The sequence below is a fragment of the Eutrigla gurnardus genome, assembly GCF_963514095.1.
Source record: "Eutrigla gurnardus genome assembly, chromosome: 10".
NCBI classification, from domain to species: Eukaryota; Metazoa; Chordata; class Actinopteri; order Perciformes; family Triglidae; genus Eutrigla; species Eutrigla gurnardus.
The window spans coordinates 15,633,078-15,653,570 of record NC_139924.1 but is presented as its reverse complement, the minus strand read 5'-3'; the positions used below and the strand labels follow the sequence as shown (position 1 = coordinate 15,653,570).

Here is a 20,493-nt window from a genome sequence, read left to right as displayed (position 1 = left end):
ATGAATATAAATCTTTTTGTTTAATATATACAAAACAAATATACAAGATTTTCCATACATCAATATAAATGAATGGTTTGGTCTTTTCTACTTACTTAAAATTCATTTATATATATATATTTATACTGTATATATTTACAAATCAACTTAAAATTCTCTAATACCCAATGTAAGTGGTTTTCAGCTCATTAGCCATTCCTGTTACAAAGTTATGGACCGACTGAGATTCAGAAGCTTTGTGACCTGGGCCTCTGTCAGCAGGATAGGGGGCGGCAGAGAAACGAGTTCCCTGCCCATGCAGCAGTCACTCCGTTCATCTCTCGCCAACAGAATAGGCATTTTCTTTTCTTCAGTTAAAGCAGTTTACCTAAAAAAGGAACCTGCACAAATAAACAGTTTGGTTCTTCACAAATACAGTAAGTGGCAGTACCCATTCACTTTTTCCAAGCAACAGTTCTGTCTTAACAAATGTGGTGTGTTAAATACAAATACTGATATGCACAAAGCGCTAATTTCCTAAAAAGAAAATTCATATGTACAGAATTGCAGCATGATGAACGGGATATACGGTATGCAATAACTTAGTTTTCAGCCAGTTTGATTATACATTGTGGTTCAGTAGAGGCCAGGCCAGTTCACAGGATAAATAGAGGAGGGGATCAACCTCTCCCTCTGCACACACACACCAACAAATTGTTTTGTAGCCAATGACGGTTTCAGCATGACGGTTCGTCACATTGTTCCACTTGTGACAAACTGCGATACAAAGTACAAACCCTTACAAACATTGTGTTTAAAGCTACTTGTGAAACAAAACAGTGCAATAGGTGCAAGCGCGCCAGTTGTTGACCCTGTAGTGCAGCTGATTGGATGGATCGCTATAAGAAGGGGTTCGTTGACGAGCCTCCTGCTGGATATTGTGCAGATGGAGCCGCACCCTGAAAGGGAAAGCAGAAAGGCAAACCCAATCAGCAAACGACTTAGCTTTTAATTAAAAAGGAGGAATGATGCAACTGCCTATTCTCTATCAAATATTACTACTTCTGTAGAAAACTGTTTTTCTTCTACAAGAAATCAAGCCCTCTTACTCACCAGGAAAGGGTTGCTAGAAAGCATTGGCCCAGCCATTGCCTGTCCAAAAGGAGTCACAACAGGCTTGGCCTGGCCAAAGGCTGGATATCCTCCACCTGAAAGACATGTAGATTGTCAATTCCAAAAAAGGACTTTTCGACTCACTTTCAAGCCAGCAAACCTCATAGAACAGAGTAACATGACTCCAAAATGCCACTTTTAAAAAGGGATGTAATCAGCCAGACAGACAGACATGGAAGTATAGTTATTGATGCAGAAATGTCTACATCTACATGACCTACACACACCGTTGGGTTGCTGGGGATATGCAGGTGGCTGAGGGAAGGGAGCCTGGCCAGGAAAGGGTTGCTGGAAGGTTCCACTAAAGCTGGTGGGGAGGTTGAAGGCTGCAGCATTCCCAAATCCAGCTGGCATACTCATGGAGCCTGTGCCAAATGATGCTGTAACAGTAGGACAGCCATGGGTTACCATAACTATACAATACAAAACAATCAAACAACAAAATAACAGTTAAAATCATCTATTGCTTTATTTTATTTTTTTTAATCATGTCAATTTTCCAGCACATACACACTTGCTTAGAAAGTGTGACATTACACAGGAGCTGCACACATTAGCAGAAACAGAACAAACGCAGATTCTAAGGTGTTATAAATATCAGCAGTTTGTTAGAGCTTGCTCTACAATGACGTAACACACCTATTTTTTCTTCCATAATAAAAAGTATTCACATTTAGTCTACACTATTGCAGTACCTGAATAAGGTGTGAATGTGTAACAAATATAGTAGACCCTCTAAACACACCTGCTGCTGCAGCTGCCGCCGCCGCCATGTTTGCTGCTCTGCCGTTGCTCTGGAATGGGTTTGTGGGAGCTGCTGCTGGGGCAGCTACAAACGGATTAGTTGACTGAGCTGTTTGAGAGAGTTGTCGGGTCACCAAACAAGTGTGAAACAGAACAATGAAGATCACAGCATAAATATGTTAAAAACAAAAGCATCGATCAATGGAGGATGCCCCATTTAAACATGTTGATGTCCACTATCCCCTCCCACTTGGTGGCCCTTTCAACCTTAGTGTCCTTCAATAAAACTCATCATGATTAAATTCCTGACTAATGAAGATTTGAATTCCTAAGCAGTAAGATGATGACATTTGAGAATACATTTTCTTCAAACCAAAACGGTGAAACAAGCTTCAACTACATATAGTACCCTGTTGTTGCCCCTTGTTTCCAACAGGACTTTCAAATTATTATGAATTACAATTTGAGAGAACTAATGGCAGGAAACAGCCTGTAGGTTCACTCACCTCCAAAACCTTGTGCCATACCAGGCAGGGCCTGCTGTGCTTGTACTGATGACACCCCAGTTTCTGGGCCAAACACGCCCCTGTCGTAAAACAAAGTCATGCTTATCAGGAAAGCCGGCAAATAAGTAGCCCAGAAACCAATGAACGATCTGTGTGATGCGAGTGTGGTCACTGTGTGTCTGTATGTCAAGTTGCTGTGGAGAAAAGTCACTTTGCTAGTGAAATCGCAAGACAATTCTTAATGTATTTAAATGTGTTTTAACAAATAATAATGTCTTGAATTAGATAATAGAAATTGTATTTAATTTATTTAGATGTTTGGTGTGTGTGTGTGTGTTTAGTGCAGTGGTTCACCCTTGTGAAGTGCTGGTGGTGTTGTAAGCACTGCTCGCAGGGACTGGGGGGCCAAAGACCGTATCAAGCTCAGCAAGAGCAGCATAGCGGTCCCCCCCTGATAGTATTGCCGACTGCTTCGGAGGCAAACCACCTACTCCTGCTGGTGCGGCTGAGCTCACCCCGACAGGAATGGCACCTCCTGGAATAAGAGCACATTACAGCAGAGCTGGGTTCAATCCTCTTCAACTTAACTAACCTGGATGGAAATGGTTACATTTCAAAAAACACAAACAAACAAAAGGTCCGGAGATATCTGCCATATTCAACCTATTAAAAAGGTAATGGAGAACACGGAAATGTTAGCACATAAATACAGTTGGTTATATGAACAGAATCAACTAGTACGAGTACAATTCACAATTCCAAGTGCCAGAATTCTGATCATGTGACATTAAAAATATCCAATGAAGCAAATACATATAGCATTCTTTACAGCAAGGATTTCCACCATGTGCAGTGGCCTGTAGTCTTTATGCAGGCTAGCTCCACAGCACTGAGGGGGAAAAGGCAAGGCCATCGGAAAAATACATTCAAGCCTCCTCTTAGCCAAAGCTTTTATTGTATATTATTTTACTGTATTGTATTAGATGCTTGCTAGAAAATTCAGCACTGATTTGAGAAACACTATGCCTGTCCCTGCAAAAGACTCATTGGGACATAAGGTGCAGGATACGAGACTGAGGGCATTTCTTTTGCCTTTCAACTACTACCGACAGAGCCAACAGTGTTTACCTAAGGGGGAACTGGAGGACGGGTACTACTCGTCAACAACGCCGTCAATTAGGATGCTGTGATCGGCCATAATCACCACAGAAGAGCCATTCAGGGTAACGGCCATGAGCTGGCCAGTGGTGCACACTCACATGCACCGACAGCAAGCGTGGCTGACCCGACTATGTCAACAAAGCAAGGAGAAGCTCTGATAACACAAACAGAGGGAGAGCTACTTCATTATCTGCTATGGTAGACATTACTCCATTATATATATCAGCAAATAGATGTTTATGGAATGTGGTATATTGCTCCGTTAAATCTGTGTGCCTGGTTTCAAGTTATTACTTTCGTAAACTTGTAGTTTTTTGTCAACCTCTGTCCCTACAGTTGAGATCTATGAAACAGGCTAGGCAAGAGAAGATTACCTTGCTCTGTATTGGCAGAGCTAAACACGTTATCCAGGCTGGCCAGGGCTGCGTATCTATCGGCAGGGAGGCTAGTGCTCTGTACAGCATCGCTGACAGCTCCTGTGGAGTTACTCTGGGAGGAGGAACTGAAGGATCCAAAGTCAGCACTACACGATTTGGGGAAGTTCTCAAAATTTGCAAAATTGGCATTTGCTAGTCCCCCTGAGGCGCTACCTGTATAAAAGAGAGAGATTAAAAAGTCATATTCGTTGTTGGTCTTGAGTAACAGCATTAACAGGGTGGAGAGAGGGAGAAGAAGCTGCATGGAGGGTAAAGTTGGGGTGGAGTCAGGCTGGGGTCAGGTTTCCTTCATTATCTATAGGATAGCACTTCTAAAACATGTCCCCTGCAATACTGCACTATGCTCGCTGCCCCTTTAGCCTATGAACCTAACAAACACATTACATTGTCATTTATTTGTGTCACAGGCAGAAGGTGTTCAGCACCTTACTGTGAAGCAAGGGAGTTACAGACAACACCAACCCAAACGGTGTTAACAGTGACATGGGAAAATATTTAACCCTGTCAGCATTGCTTAGGGAGAAGTGGTTTGATTGGAATGCAATAAAAGGTTTGATACATCACAACATTGAATGCTTAACACAGCACAGCAGAGGATTTGGGATATGGGAGGTAAAACTTGGACACAGCACAGTCTTTCTGATCCTGAAGGGGAGAGATTTTTTTTTTAGTAATGACACTGAAACCGCAACACCAGTTAAATTTCAGTCAGGTTTAATTGCATTCCATGGAATAGTGTTTGTATAACTACCTTGAGCACAGAGACAGTTATAAACTTACATGCAACAGACAAACTATTCAAGAGATGCTTTATTATATATCTGCTGCTAACGGTAAATATTTTAGAAGAATGTCCAAAAATACAAGCAGATTCTACAAGTAAATAGGTAGAGTACCGCTTAGCATGTAAAGAACGATTTTCCATCAGCAGATATAAAATATCTCTGAACAGTGGTCTGAAAGCCTCTGAGGAATTGAAGTCGTTTACATAAAATTGAGAGGCTTCAGAATACCAGGCACACCTGGTATCGTTGCAGTCTAATATCCTTGAATTTGTTCTATTCTCCACAGTGGTTAACAACAATGACAGCAACAATCGAAGCTCATCACCCCTGTTTTCAACCAGTGAGGTTGTTGACAGGGATTCAGAATATAGACAGAAATCAAATCCAGAGAGAGAACGGCAACACATTAGATGGTGGAAAGGGTGAAAGCTGTTAAGAGGGCAAGTCCAGAGAGAGAGAGAGAGCCACTTACTGTGTGCAACTTGGAAAGGCAGGACAGTGGCAAACTCACCCACACTGCGACTGGATGAGAGCACAGTGAACACTGGCAGCCAAAAATCAAAGAAGGAGGGAGAAATGGGGCAATGAGCAATGTAAGACGGTGGAGAAACGAAAGAAAAAAACTAAACCAGAGGTCAAAATTAAAAAAGCATGTTGTAAAAAGCAAATCAACTGCTGCTGAAGCAAAAAGGATGGGAAAACACGAGACAGAGTGCTCAGCTTAGGCAAGACAGCATAGCGAGTCTGTTTGTGAGAAAGGGATTATCTTACAAAGCCACTAGAGAGAGGCGAGCTTTATCCATCAAGCAATAGGCATACTAAAGAGATCACTGTGCTGCTCCACACAAAGATGAACACTGTACCCCTCCAGCAGAGGGCACTGTAGTACACAATATTTTCCTGAGACTAAGGGGAGGAGGTGAAAGGATGCATTTGTGTAAGTCACTGTGTTCAGGTAAAAAGCTAGTAAGCCAGTTACTGCTGAGCAAATACAGTGGATTTACATGACATGTGCAGTATTGATGTATTAAGGGATTGGAGGGTAGTATGGACCAGAATGTGAACACTGGTAAGAGGTGGACACTAGTATGCCAGTATGTGGTAGAATGTATTCTAAAGACCACCATAGGCGAAGTCCTGCCTTTCTATTTCCAGTCCATGGGACCTCAATATGAATGTCTCGTTGGAATTGGTCTGGTCCCGTTTGGATTGTGCCATGAATTTCACATATGTTGTTTGTGGTTTTTAAAGATATTTTTTCATGCAAAAGAAACCTAAGATTTATCGTGTAGAAGTTTGATAATGGTAGGTTTTATGTGAGGCCGCTTTGTGAACTACAGCTCTTTGCTGCTCTCGGCGCGAATGATATCCGTCAGTTTGAGCCAGCAATTGCTCGTCTTCTCATCAGACGGGAATGAACAGCCGTATCTGCTGGAATGGGAACATTCAGGAACAAAACACATACCAGCATCTTTGTTTGATCGGCACTGAATCGCTGTGAGAAAGGGTGATGACGTGACGTCACATACACGACGTGTAGTCTCTTATTGTGTTTTCTCTACAGCCTTAAACTGAACAATTGCACAATAAACGTTCACACTCTTGACGTGAAAAATTATCATTTAAATCCACAAACAACATATTTCTAATTTCGGGGAATATAACAACTGGGACCAGCAAATAATTATTTCATCTACATTGAGACCCATACGTTTTTTACGATCTCACAGTCTAGCGGAAGGGGCGGGACTTCACCACTCTATATACCTAATCAAAATATCAGCTTTAGGAGCAAAGTGTAAATTGAACAAAATAACAATGCATGGAATCCAGGTGAAGCAATTGTTGTTTGAGAAAACCGAAATATGTATTAGTATATTTATTTGCCTTGAGGAAATGTGTAAACCAAACTTTTGCTTAATTTCTTGGTTATAAAACTTAATTTGGAATATGGGAAATTAGTGTGACCACAGAGGTCTTTCAAAATCGACACAGGATGAATGGACACTGTGTGTGGAAAGGTATGGGGAGCAGAGGATATGCATTTTTACAACAGTTAAAGACAAATGGCAACAAAACTGGCAACATCAGACAAACAGCATGTGGATAGGTTGTTTGATTAGCCTATAGGTAGATATATAATACATAACTATGTAAGCATGATTTGGATGTGTGCCATTTGTCCAGTGAAGGGGACTTGTTCTACCTGTATTTGAGGGGTGGAATGGGACTTGGGGTGCGGAGGGGAAACCACCTGACGACCCAGAAGTGCTCCCGAATGCATCAAAATTAGCAAAGTCTGCATTTGCGTTGGCATTCTGTGCTGCTGAGGTGGTGTCGGGAAGAGGTTCAGACAGACGGATGGACAAAAAACAATGAAAGAAAAACAATGGATGAGATAAAAATAGAATGGATTAATACATATAATGACAAAAAGGCATGGATGACAGACTAAAACACAAATACAATGGATTAAGTGCTAAATATGAGAGATCAGATCAGCACGACACACATCATAAACTATGATTGCTTGCTATGGGGAGATGTGTGGGTGGCACTTTATTCTCTGCAAAAAGAAGGTTCGACCTAGTGCTGGAAATCACAGGGGGCTGATGTGAGCTGAATTCGAGCTGCTACACAGCTGCTAACTGACGCTCCATCTCCCAGGGCTGCCGACCACGCTTCTTAGAAGTCTCGTAACGACGGGAAGGATGGAACAAAAAATATGACCTGTTTCTTCCATTTCTGCCACTTCAATCAACAAATTACCACCAGTGCTACACAATAAACACAATATAGGCCTATGAAGATTGTACAACAGCAGCGTTTTTCTCTAAAAAGTAAAGGTCAAAGTGCATTCTTGCCCTGCTGATGTTTGGTGGTAAGCTTTTTAAATTATGACTGTGAATTTAGATTGTTTGGATGCAGCAGCAGAGGTTTAATTCAGGCAATTATTTCTTTGGAGCATGTGGTCGTGTATTGTACATTGCACAATTACGGGTGAGTCTTGATGGCTCTTTAATGGGGGAATGAAGACATTATCTGCACAGGAACATCTCAGATGATGTCAGTTTATAACCCCAGACTGTCTCTTGGGTCACAGTGTGGAAATCTCTTCCGTGGGCCCAGAGCCTTGAGCCTTTCTAAATCTGGTGAGATGGCTTTCAGTGTATATGCAACTTTGTTAACTTGTTGGCCAAGGCCAGATATGTCTCAACTGATTTTATATAAAATATTCCATGTACAGTGCCTTGAAAAAGTATTCATACCCCTTGAACTTTTTCACATTTTGTCACTCTACAACCACAAACTTAAATGTATTTTATTGAGATTTTATGTGATAGACCAACACAAAGTAACACATAATTGTGAAGTGGAATGAAAATGATATATGGTTTACAACATTTTAAGCAAATAAAAATCTGAAAAGTGTGGTGTGCATTTGTATTCATCCCCCCTGTGTCAATACTTTGTAGAGCCACCTTTCGCTGCAATTACAGCTGCAAGTCTTTTGGGGTATGTCTCTACCAGCTTTGCACATCTAGAGACTGAATTTTTTGCCCATTCTTCTTTGCAAAATAGCTCAAGCTCAACCAGATTGGATGGAGAGCATCTGTGAACAGAAACTTTCAAGTCTTGCAGAGATTCTCAATTGGATTTAGGTCTGGACTTTGACTGGGCCATTCTAACACATGAATATTCTTTGATCTAAACCATTCCATTGTAGCTCTGGCTGTATGTTTAGGGTCATTGTCTTGCTGGAAGGTGAATCTCCTTCCCAGTCTCAAGTCTTTTGCAGCCTCCAACAGGTTTTCTTCCAGGATTGCCCTGTATTTAGCTCCAGCCATCCTCCCATCAACTCTGACCAGCTTCCCTGTCCCTGCTGAAGAAAAGCATCCCCACAGCATGAGGCTGCCACCACCATGTTTCACAATGGGGATGGTGTGTTCAGGGTGATGAGCAGTGTTACTTTTCCGCCACACATAGCGCTTTGCATTCAGGCCAAAAAGTTCTACTTTGGTCTCGTCTGACCAGAGCAACTTCTTCCACATGTTTGCTGTGTCCCCAACATGGCTTGTGGCGGGACTTCTTATGTCTGTTTTTCAACAATGGCTTTCTTCTTGCTACTCTTCCATAAAGGCCAGATTTGTGGAGTACACAACTTATAGTTGTCCTGTGGACAGATTCTCCCACCTGAGCTGTGGATTTCTGCAACTCCTCCAGAGTGAACATGGGCCTCTTGGCAGCTTCTCTCACCAGTGCTCTCCTCGCTCAGTCTGTCAGTTTAGGTGGACGGCCATGTCTTGGTAGGTTAGCAGTTATGGCATACTTCTTCCATTTTTGGATGATGGATTGAACAGTGCTCCTTGAGATGTTCAAAGCTTTGGATATGTTTTTATAACCTAACCCTGCTTTAAACTTCTCCACAACTTTTTCCCTGACCTGTCTGGTGAGTTCCTTGGTCTTCATGATGCTCTTTGTTGACTAGTGTTCTCTAACAAAGCACTGAGGCCTTCACAGAACAGTTGTATTTATACTGATACTAAATTACACACAGGTGGACTCTATTAACTAATTAGGTGACTTCTGAAGGCAACTGATTGGACTGCATTTTATTTAGGGGTATCGGAGTAGAGGGGGCTGAATACAAATGCACACCACACTTTTCAGATTTTTATTTGCTTAAATTTTTGTAAACCATGTATCATTTTCGTTCCACTTCACAATTATGTGTTACTTTGTGTTGGTCTATCACATACAATCTCAATAAAATACATTTAAGTTTGTGGTTGTAGAGTGACAAAATGTGAAAAAGTTCAAGGGGTATGAATACTTTTTCAAGGCACTGTATGGGGTATTTTGCAATCATGGAGGAAGTGGCTGCAGACATTTAAAAGATTCTGCGTGATCTCGAACATCTTACACAGTTTATAGGAGGTAAATATTAGAACGCATTAGCAATCATCGGCATTTCAGATAACATTTAAAACCTTACGTGATGTCTCGTAATTTGGCGCTGTTCTCCACAAAAAGAGGGAGACTTGCCTACATGCACGTACATTTTACATCTCTGGATCCCCTTACTGCTTTATGTTAGTCAATCAATCAGCTAGTTGTCTGTTCCTTACTTGTGTGGCTGTTGAAATGTGCAAAGTTTGCAAAACTGGAGCTGGCGCCTGCATTCACATTGGATGGGGCAGCAAAGATGTCTCCACCCAAGTCACTAAGCAGGTCGAACCTCTTGTCATGGAACTGCTGCTGATGGGTTTGTCCACGGCTCACCACTGGAGACTGGTGGAGACAAGAGATAAATGTGAAAAAAGGTATGTTTTGGTCACAATGCATAAGTGTGGTTCCTTTTTTTTTTTAGCCCTTTTTACAAGCAGCCCATTTGTCACAATGTCGACAATAATAATACATTTAATTTGTATAGCGATTTTCCGAAATCTTTGTTCATAAAAAAATCCCAAAGTTCAACCCCAGTCTGTATATTTGCTATTGATAACAAAACATTACAAATTAATGGACACAAATCTCACCTGATTAGGTGGGGTGTTCTTGTTGAGGTGTAGGGTGGGAGCCGACTCCCCCAGCAGAGATTTTAGTGGTCTAACCTCAGGGGTGCTGCTGGTGCTGCTGTTTGAGGAGCCAGAAATGGAGGCATGGACGGATGCAACTACTTTGGCCTGCTCAGGAGGAACGTACCTAGGAAACAGTTCACAATACATTCAACTTAACCTTTATTACAAAGGTCTTATAAATAGAGGTGGCGCTAAGGAGTAGCTAAACAAGCTTGAACCCAATCACTGCGTATTTTCTCGATTTCAAACATTTTGATGCGTTCCCCGCATTTCCCAGTATACCAAGAACATCTAAAATGCGTTCGAAGGCTAAAAGTGATTAGGGGGCGCTATAGAGCCAATGTGTCATGCACAAGCCCAATTAGGACATCAAATGAAAATATTTACTAGTTTGAACATGAGTGCAAAGTTTAAAAAAATGACAACCTGCATGGCTGACTTACTATCAGGCTTAAACATTTTAAAAAGATCTAAGATGTTCTTAAAGAGGAGTGCAATGATTCCACCAAATTTTGTGAACATCGATGGAACTTTATCTGAACCATGGTATTATTTTGTCATGGGTCGCAATAAGTTAAACATAATCTTGTTCAAAAGTTAATCTTGGTGAATTTCCATTATCGAGATAATCATGATTATACTTACAAGTCACTTGCAAAAGCTGAACAAAATGTCGGGTAAAGTGATTCCAGTAAGTTTTAGTGCCATTTTAAGAGTTTTAAGCATATTCTCAGGGGATAATATCATGAAACGCAATCATTTTGGCCAACATAAGCATGACATGAATTTTTTTATATAATTTCATGCCTATTTGTGGGCACTATGGAGCCCGCTGGACATGACCGAGCCAAATTACTAAAGAACTTTGCAGCTTATTCGCCAGTCCAAATGTGATAACAGGAAATGTTTATTTGGGTACAATGTGATTCACAGCTAGCAGACAGGCCATGTGTTAAAGGAGAGTGTCCAAAACGAGTAGAATGCTTCTCTAACTTCCAAAAGCTAATATTTGTAATAACCTGCATAGTATTGATAGCTGACTATCCAGAAAAACGACATTTGTGTCAATAATGCGCCTCAGTTTTGTATTGAAACGGTCTAACTGCATAAACCAACAGTCTTACAAAATATATATTTACTTTTGATGACCAAGTGTCAATATAACAACCACTTGTTTGCCTGCAATAAATGCTTTCATTAGTAATTACAACCAACAGTCACAATGCACCAGTAAAAACTATGCTAAACCTCATACACATTGGACAAAATTAAACAACTTCATCGAACAAGTAGATCTTGTACATAAAGCAGCTCGACTGTAATGACCTACATTGTGTGCATTTAAAGAAGGGTATCTGGTTGCTTGCTCGAGGCTAACTGCTATGAGCTGCCTGGGAGACATTCCAAGCCAGAGAGAAGACCAACACAAAGAAAAGTACATATCTGCACAGTGTACACTGCCAGAGGATTGTTCATATATTGCACTGCCAGCTTGTAAAACTGACTTACCATCTTTTCTTCTCATATTTCTCTTGAAGAAACTCCTTCACCTTCTGTGGTTCTCTGAAGTCTGGTATTGAGATGGTTCTGTCATCATAAAGGCCAAGCCAGATCCGTTTACAAACCTGGAACACACAGTGTAACAGCTCAAAGAATTTTTGGTTGAACATTTCTGTAGCAAGCTAGTTAATTAGCCATTAAATTGTTACGTCTATGTGAAATAGTGGCACATGGAAATGAAAAAAGAGGAGCTATGGGTAAACATAGTGATGATATAGATAAAGCACCTTCAAGCCATAAAGTGCAGGAGGTTAAGTTTAAAAGAGGATTTTTTTGATGTTTTGAAAATTAAACCATGTGCAAATTGGACCAGGTCTATTGTAGAAAACTGTCAATTTATATGGTGAACTGCAAAGATTTGCCATATTTGAAAAATAGTCAAAAGGCTGAACATATTAAAACAAGTCTAAGCCTCACCTTTCTATGGCCTTAAGTTTTGGATAGCATTCCGAAAGTATTTGCCTAATCCTGAAAAGAGAGATTTATAGGCTTCATGTGTGCACTCATTATAGAGTGGTGCACTGTAGATGAAGCAATGGTGCTGCATGAGGCAGTGTGGCTCTTAGGGTATAAGCTTTTGCTGCTGTTTCTTTACACTTACAGCACATAGAACATTTTTCTTTTTTAATACCACTGTGATTTTTAGCTGCTAATGCTGATAGTATAAAGTGTCAAATGCTCTTTGGGGAAGGACAAATTAAGACAACTTGAGGACAGAAGTATTTATATAGCAGCCTTGAAGGATTGTATGCATCATCTCCAACCTTGAGTTTCCTGCGTGTCTGCCTCTAACACAGCTTTTAATAGGCTGTGCTTCCCAGGTGGCATCGCTCTTCTTCATATTCCGTCAACCAGAAGCGGCTAGTGAATGATTATGCACTGTGGGTGTTCTGTGCAATACAAATATATGACCCTACTCTTTCCGATTATGATGGAGTTGCAGAATTTGAATGACAAATTTTGGGGTAAAAGAGTACAGTAGGTCATTGAAATATACTGCATCGAAATGGCAAAGCTCAGATAACGTTAGGAACTTTCAAATCTAAGAAACACAGAGCAACATAATGGTCCAAGTGAAGTCCTTTGTCTAGTTATCGCTAATGTAATAGGTTAGGGAATGGAGCCGGAACACAATAAAGCAGCAATATTCCAAATATTGTGATATTAAAAAATCATAAATGTGCCCAAATGGCACTAAATGCTGTGACAATTATATCAACGTGCCACATATTTGTTCCTCAAATATGTTGTTTCGTCTGTGAAGTTTCTCTAGTCCTTGAAAACTTCGTTCAAAGTATTGTACGCCTTGTAGGGTCGTTAACACCTTGAGAGTCATGTGACTCCTGGACTGATTTAAATATGTTGTCTTGTTTTTTTTCCAGCTCAAGGCTATCTACAGGCTTGCTTGCATGTTGAATTATGATGATGTGCAGATTTTCACAAAGCAGAGGGGAAGTTAACTTAAACATAACAACAGGCAATGGCCATACCTCATTGCCATGCTTCTGTAGGAACTCTATTTCCTGTTGTGTGAAGGTTGTCATGGAGATGGACTTGACTCTGTGGGGTGGATTCAGTCCTCGTCTGTAGGAGCAGAAATGGAAACGGGTCAGTTTAATTTGTACATGATGACTTAATCTGGACATAGACCAGATCCAACCTACATGACGTGGCCATTTAATCAGTAACAAGCTGCCTGGTGTGTGTGTGTGTGTGTGTGTGTGGGGGGGGGGGGGGGGGGGGGGGGGGTAAGTTAGAAAGACAACATTAGAAAGAGAAATGACAAAAAACAAATACTGAGAGAAAGAAAAAGGAGTAGCACATAAAGCAAGTGGGTGCAACTCTCTTCACTGACATGACTGAAATGAGGCTGTCGGTACAGTAAAAGAACATGCAATGTCCCTTAATATAGAAACTTCCATTATGGAGTAACACTCATTAGCCCACAAGCATTGCTAATTTTTCTCAGAAGGTCACCGCTCATGTCACAATGGCCCAAATGGCTGGTAGACTGTTTAGGCTTGTATATTAAGCTCTAGGCCTGCTTTCCTGAGTATTTATTCCTGGAACCAGTAGCAAGTGAAAACCAATGTAATGCTGGCTTCAAGGTCGCCACTTGTTTTGTCTGTGAAGGTGACCAATCAGCATTTAGCACACAATGTAAATGTGTCCAGAGTTCGATTGCTGAGCATCACATTCCACAGAACAAGGAAAATACTTGCCTGATTTCTGACAGAATTGTCAACACGTTAGACTAAGTTTCCATCTGCGTTGTTGTCACAACTTGCGATACAACAGCCTCCATAGCAGCGTCTATATTGTAACTCGTCAAGCCGAACATCAATCATTTCCACATACCACCCACATTGCAGTGATACAAAGCTAGTGGAAATGTAATGAAAACAGTGCAGTTTTTTAACGTGAAGAGACCTTGATATTTTATTACATCTTGCAACACCCGTGGTCCATCCTCAAGGCAGCCGTGGATCACCCACTTTGGGAACCACCGCTCCAGGAAATGAGATCTTCAGGGTCACAATTACAAATACAATGCTATACACATGACAGAGTCGGGTCCTAAAGGCAGTGAAATACTAGACAAAAGTGCTAAATTATTCACTGCTAGTACCCTGTCAGACAACATGTTCTCATATCCATCCATTCTTTACACATCCACCAATCAGCCGGCTGTTTCACAAAGTATTATATACAACAGCTATGTCAATTAACGTTCAAAGTCACAAGACAGAAAACAGGTGTATACAATGACAAGAGCCACCATGCTTTTATTAAAGGTCCCATATTTTAATGTTTTTCATCAATTTCACACACACGTTACTGAAGCAGTCCAATGTGAAGTGGTTAGCACACACATACAAGCTAACACGAACTGTAGCCGGCACATTGTCATTAAAAATGAAACGCAACAGACCATACCCGGACCGTCGTGCACGGCGCTCTGTCGGACATGCGCCCCCGGGTTCCGTCCGACCGGAGGAAGCAGTGAAGACGCACCAGTGAAGACGCACCAGAGCGTGTGAGACAAAGGGAGGATGGTCTACAGCTTCACCCACACCGGATTTTATTCACGGTATATTCATTGCTCTAAAACACAGTTGGATTACTGCAATGTCTATTTTCAGACAAAACCGTTAGAAGCAAATTTATCAAGAGAAAAAGAAGCCAAACCATTTGAGCTTACGGGTAAATAATAAGAGATTTAGAGCCTCTCAACATGGCAACACCCGAGCCTATTCAAAGCCAACGGTAATAACAGCACTAACATTACAAACCTGACGGGGAACTGTAGGGAAGATACTACGCTTCAACGACACTGTTGTTGGTTGAACAGTAGCCATGAGCTAGCCAGTGCTCACACGCATGAATGAGCACTTAAAACAAATGCGGCCACCTGGCTATGTCAATAAAGCAAGAAGAAACGTGGCTAACAACACAGAAGGGAGAGCGACTTCATTATCTGCTCAGGTAGTTTGCTGCTAAATTAATGCTATGAACCTCATCCATTACACTTTTAAATGTGTTTTTCCAGCAGGTAGGTGAAGGATCAGTTCCCATTCCGAGGATGAAACTTCATATACTGGGAGAAAGCAATATGACAGCATCTCTAACCAGCAGTCCAATTAAGGAATTTTGATAGTAGTTATTTTGTTAGTGCTAAATGACTATTGAATTTAACTGCAGCAACACATTTAAATGGTATCATAGGGTATCAGAATAGTATCACATATTGCAAAGTTAAATAATTATGATCTAGTTGCTAGTGTACATCAGACCAGCTCAGCCAGGAAAACGCAGCTCATTTGCATACTGGCTTCGGGGGAAGACAAACTGGCAATGTTAAGTCTCAAAAGAGAGGAGAGGCTATGCATCATCCTTCACTTCTGATTTTTTTCCCCACAAACCGTTGCTTTTACACATTCTTCTACCACAATTTAAAATGCTGAATGAGTTGTATTTGTTAGTTGAGATTTGTAAACTCAGCAGTCAAAGTTGGCCCCTCCTAGCTGGCTGAAGACCCCCTAATCACAATTGGGGTTCTTGCCAGCAGGTGAAAGACAAGGCAAGGGGAAAACAAAATAGACGTTATAGTGTGTAAGTATTATCCAGGACTTTGTCATCAGTGACACCTCCCACCTCTGTCATGTAACTGTTGGGAGCCCTGCTTACTCAGGAATACATAGGCCAAGTGGGGTTATTTCCTGCCATGGGCATTTCTCCAGAAAGAGACATTGTAAGTGGTGACCCTCCTGGGAAGGCCTCCACCTTCAAAAGGAATGCGTTTACATAGTGGATTCCAACTCCACCCATTAAACAACCACAACTATGGTGGGAGAAGTTTGTTATGCAGTAAGTAACAGTGCCCCTGCTATCACCCGTAAACATTTAAAACACAGTTACTTTCCAAACAAATGAAAAGGAAGGAAGTGGCAAACAACTTCCTTAAATTAAAAATATCTTCTGTGATTGCCTCGGCAATGTCTCTGGCAGTCAAATGTACTTGAAATACTGCATTTGAACCAGCAACATAATTTTTCACAATAAATGCTAAATTTATACAATAGGTTACTATCTGTGTTAAGAGGGTTTGTATTGCTTTCCATGTAGAGCAAACTGTTATAAGAATTTTGTATAACCTCATGTCTTAAAGTTTTCTTTGTTCAGGTTACAGCTTTATGTGTTGAACTGTTTATTACTTTAGTATCCCCATGGCTGACCTAAATGTTATCAGAGGCCTGGTGGTCATGATGTCTTGTTCTGCATGAAGATTAACTGTCAATGACGCATTATCTCCTGTGCCTTTAAAAGATTCAAGTCACAACAATGATTTGAGCACTTTCTCTGTAGCATCCTCACACGTTGTTGCACTGTAACTGCTCCTCTTGATCAAGATTAAAGTCAGACGTCGACTTTACTTATGTCTCTGATCTCCTCCTTGGGTGAATTTATTCAGTTACGGGCAAATTCTTTTAACACAGACATATATTAATAAAACAGTCACATTGGGAAGTCGAGACAGTATCAAATCTGATTATGAATACTTCTCTCACAATGCCAATGTCTTCACCTCTCTAGAACCAAACGGAAAGAGATAGGTAGACAGTAACGTCTAAACCATTTCCTGTGTCACATAGAACAGCACGTGCTGCTGATGAAGCAGCTTGGTGGGGCCATACCACTTCCTAAGCCTACAATCACACCAGGCTTCCTGCATGCATCATACAGACATTTCACACCAACACTCTTCTGCTGAGAATATTTCCGCCACTGGCATGCCACACAACATGTTTTGTCTTCATAAAAAGTGAGCAAGAAAGACAGCAGGAGAGAAGGAATTGTGATCTCAAGCTATTAAAGAACTCAATTAACTCACATTACAGACTTTAATACCATAGGGTGAGCAGATGGGAAAATCACAGTGGAGTCCCTGCAGACCCACCAGTGAAGTGAAATGGAGGGCAAACTATGCCCATCAGCAAACACAATATTAATCTCATTCTCTTCAATGCTGCAGTAAATAACCTTCGCATTCAGTGGAGACCGCTAAAACAGTTTGTACAGATTAAGGTCACAACGCTATTCAAACAAAGCTGTATCTAGGCAAAGTCTGGGGGACAAACCGCATAGTATTATGTAAACTAATTAATCTTCCCCTGTCGACTAATAAAACCTAAAAAAAAAGGTAATCAGTGGGAAATTACTGAGCAACGAATACTTTCCCTTTGCCCTGCAACATTATCTGAATAACCATAACTCACAAACGGCGAATGACAAAATGGTGATTTCCCTAAAGCATGACCGGTGCAAGCAGCTGACTGTGTGAATGAGCAGAACAGGATGGATGGATGGAGATATATGTGTGTGTGTGTGTGTACACATATGTTTACATGCATGCACACAAACACAGGGTAATCAGATTAAGACGGTAGTTTAGCTAAACTGGGGTATTCGGTTAAGCAGAATTTGGGGAACACTTGGGTGTTCTGAATGAATGAATAGATGAATGATTGAATGAATGAATGAATGAATGAAGATGCTGCACACTGCTGTTAGAAAACACTACTCAAACACTATTGTAACTAACATTTATATTCCAAGGGGACCTTTACACATTATTATTAGGCAGAGAGAACCCTGTACTGAGCTGTGTGCAATATTGTATTCTGGGTAATGGAGCTTAAAGGTTGGAGAAGCTTGTGACTGGAAGGTTGCCAGTTGGAGTCCAGTTTATTTATTTATATATTTTTTTCCAAGTGGCATTGAACTGAACAGTAAAATGTAATGCAAAAACAACTCCACAATCTTGACTTGACAAAATTACTTCAGCATGTACGATTCCATTGAGAACAATAAGACAATAACTTGTCATATTGAATTATCACCCAGTTGTATTCTACAAAGGCAAGATTTGGCTTCTGGTCGACCAAATGTCAATGCACTTACAAAAGAAAACAGCACTCAGCCTCAGAGAAGAATTATTAGCATGTCATACAATATAGGTAATATAAAGCAAACACTTCGTCGAATGTCAATATGTAATTTACTTTGCTGTGCGCAATAGATCAAAACATCTAAAGAGAATAATGCAATATATTATCAATACTATATTATCTCACATCACATTCGTTTTTAAATGTGACCAGCATCACATATACGCACTAATCAAAGCCTTTTAACAGGCAACTTTTAGACAGCTTTCCTACAGTGGTCTATCTTTAGAAGAAGAAACAGAATGCCTCACTAATCCCAAATCCCAAACTACAGATGCTTGGTTACACAACTGCACAGTAAAGCATTAAGTCAGGAAAAAATGCTATCTAAAGTCAAAACCTCCAGCTACACTGACACTATACAATGCTCTGGATAGGTTTTTAACCCGTTGTAGGGGGTACAACACTGACATGGCGGCATTGGCACTGTCTCACAGTTATTTTTTGTCAGCCTACATTTGTTAGAGGCTGGGTAACGTTAATACTTCTAAATCCAACCAAATACAGCCGATGAGGGCGTGAATGCCGGGCAAATCATTATCTGTCGCATCTCAAAATGTTGTGGCTTTCCCACGCCCAGATCTCCAGTCATTTAACAATGAAAACATTTTAAATTAAACAGATTACTCTCGGTATTCTGGTTTTGTCGGGTCAAAAACCAATAAACAGCTAGGCTAGCTCAGTTACAAGGTGGTGCCTCCAAACGTTGCCAGCAACTGGTAGTAGCAACTGGCTACTGGCTTATCTGTGGACCTAGCTTGCAAGTGTCAGTTAACTTGCTCACTTGCTAGCATTGGAAGCTAACGTTAGCTAGGATCTAGTCGTGGTTGCTACGTTAGCTTGCTGTGCTGAACACTTAACACCTATATGCACCCCGCCCAACAGAGCACACAGCAAGAGGAGACAATGTCAAAACAGCTAAACTCACGGTTGCACACCAATACGGCGTTTAGCTAGCGCTAGCTTACTAGCTGGCGTAGGTCGCCACATGCGGCTGAAGCGTAGCAAAACGTTATATCGTGTGCGCCATGTCTAAGCTAAGGTCAATCTGCAACATAAAACTTACAGGATGCCAGAGCAGGAGGTGCATACGAAGGAGCCCACGGTCATGTTGGCGTAGGTTGGGCCGCGCTGGTCGCAGTCAAAGCACTTTCTGTTGGGAGGCAAACTCGTCATCTCTCTCAGCATCTTCAGGTGTTTCTCCTCTTGTTTTCGTTTCGCACTCGCCGACATGGTCAGGGTTATTCAGCAGGATTAATAAAACCGGGGGAGACTGGAGGGTCTACAGTTCCAGCTGTGCCTTTAAAGGGTTGCCGACCTGCGCTAAAGACAAGAGGGAGTGGGTAGGTGGCGGCTCTGTTGTTAAGGGGGGGGGCCTTGCGTCTCTTCGAACAAGGAGTTTGAGGCGTTGGACCAGTTATTCCAACGGAACAAGATGGTTACTGCCGTCGACTTCCGCCTTCGCTCCCGTTGTTTGTAGCCGCTTACTTTTGGATAAGGGCGAAATATAGACGTGCTTTATTCGCTACTTTCCAAGTAAAGTCTGTTTCCAACACCGAGTCTGCGTTTATGTAAGGAACCGTTATATTGCATAGCGTTCTACAATAATAAATTTGCTCTCGCGTTGAATGTACACCGCGTAGTACCCACTTTTGACCGGCGTAGATGACGAAAGGAGTTTATATTAATGTGGTTGGCAGTTACTGTATATTAGTCTATCTGTAGTTATCACATCATACATTTATGGTGAAAATATAACTATAAATAGAGAACGCACGGGGTGGCTCGGTCGAGAAAATTCCCGTCTTGCTACCAAAGGTTAGACAAGGACATGAACTATCTTGTCTTTTAAATGAGATGGCTTGGGTCGTACTCATGACAGCGCAGACAGCTACTACTCGTTCTTAAACAAATCAGCGCTACCGTGCGGATAAGCATCGTCATTGCAACTGCAACACTATGGGTGTGCGGTCCAAAGGGCATGGCATTGTGGCCTTTTGTTTCTTTCTAATGCTTACGGGTTTTTTAATGTAAGCCAGCATTTTAATTTCAGGAAA

At 41.2% G+C, this 20,493-nt stretch overlaps 1 protein-coding gene across 9 annotated transcripts; it reads right to left on the bottom strand.

The window, feature by feature from the left end:
* Positions 1-5: 5 nt before the first annotated feature.
* On the bottom strand, positions 6-19,821 carry agfg1a (ArfGAP with FG repeats 1a). Of its 9 annotated transcripts, none has more exons than XM_084018984.1 (14): positions 19,503-19,821; positions 13,418-13,511; positions 11,877-11,992; positions 10,326-10,491; positions 9,915-10,077; positions 6,992-7,111; positions 5,258-5,329; positions 3,938-4,153; positions 2,757-2,937; positions 2,403-2,482; positions 1,898-2,005; positions 1,380-1,532; positions 1,093-1,187; positions 6-938 (listed from the first exon to the last, which is right to left on the bottom strand). In XM_084018984.1, the coding sequence occupies exons 1-14, from the start codon at positions 19,667-19,669 to the stop codon at positions 879-881; spliced, it is 1,791 nt and encodes a 596-aa protein (XP_083875110.1). In that variant the 5' UTR covers positions 19,670-19,821; the 3' UTR covers positions 6-878. The 9 variants fall into 9 exon arrangements, with proteins under 9 accessions (XP_083875110.1, XP_083875112.1, XP_083875111.1 ...); XM_084018986.1 differs by having other exon boundaries at positions 5,297-5,329; XM_084018985.1 differs by having other exon boundaries at positions 6,992-7,108; positions 19,503-19,820.
* Between the last annotated feature and the right edge of the window lie 672 nt (positions 19,822-20,493).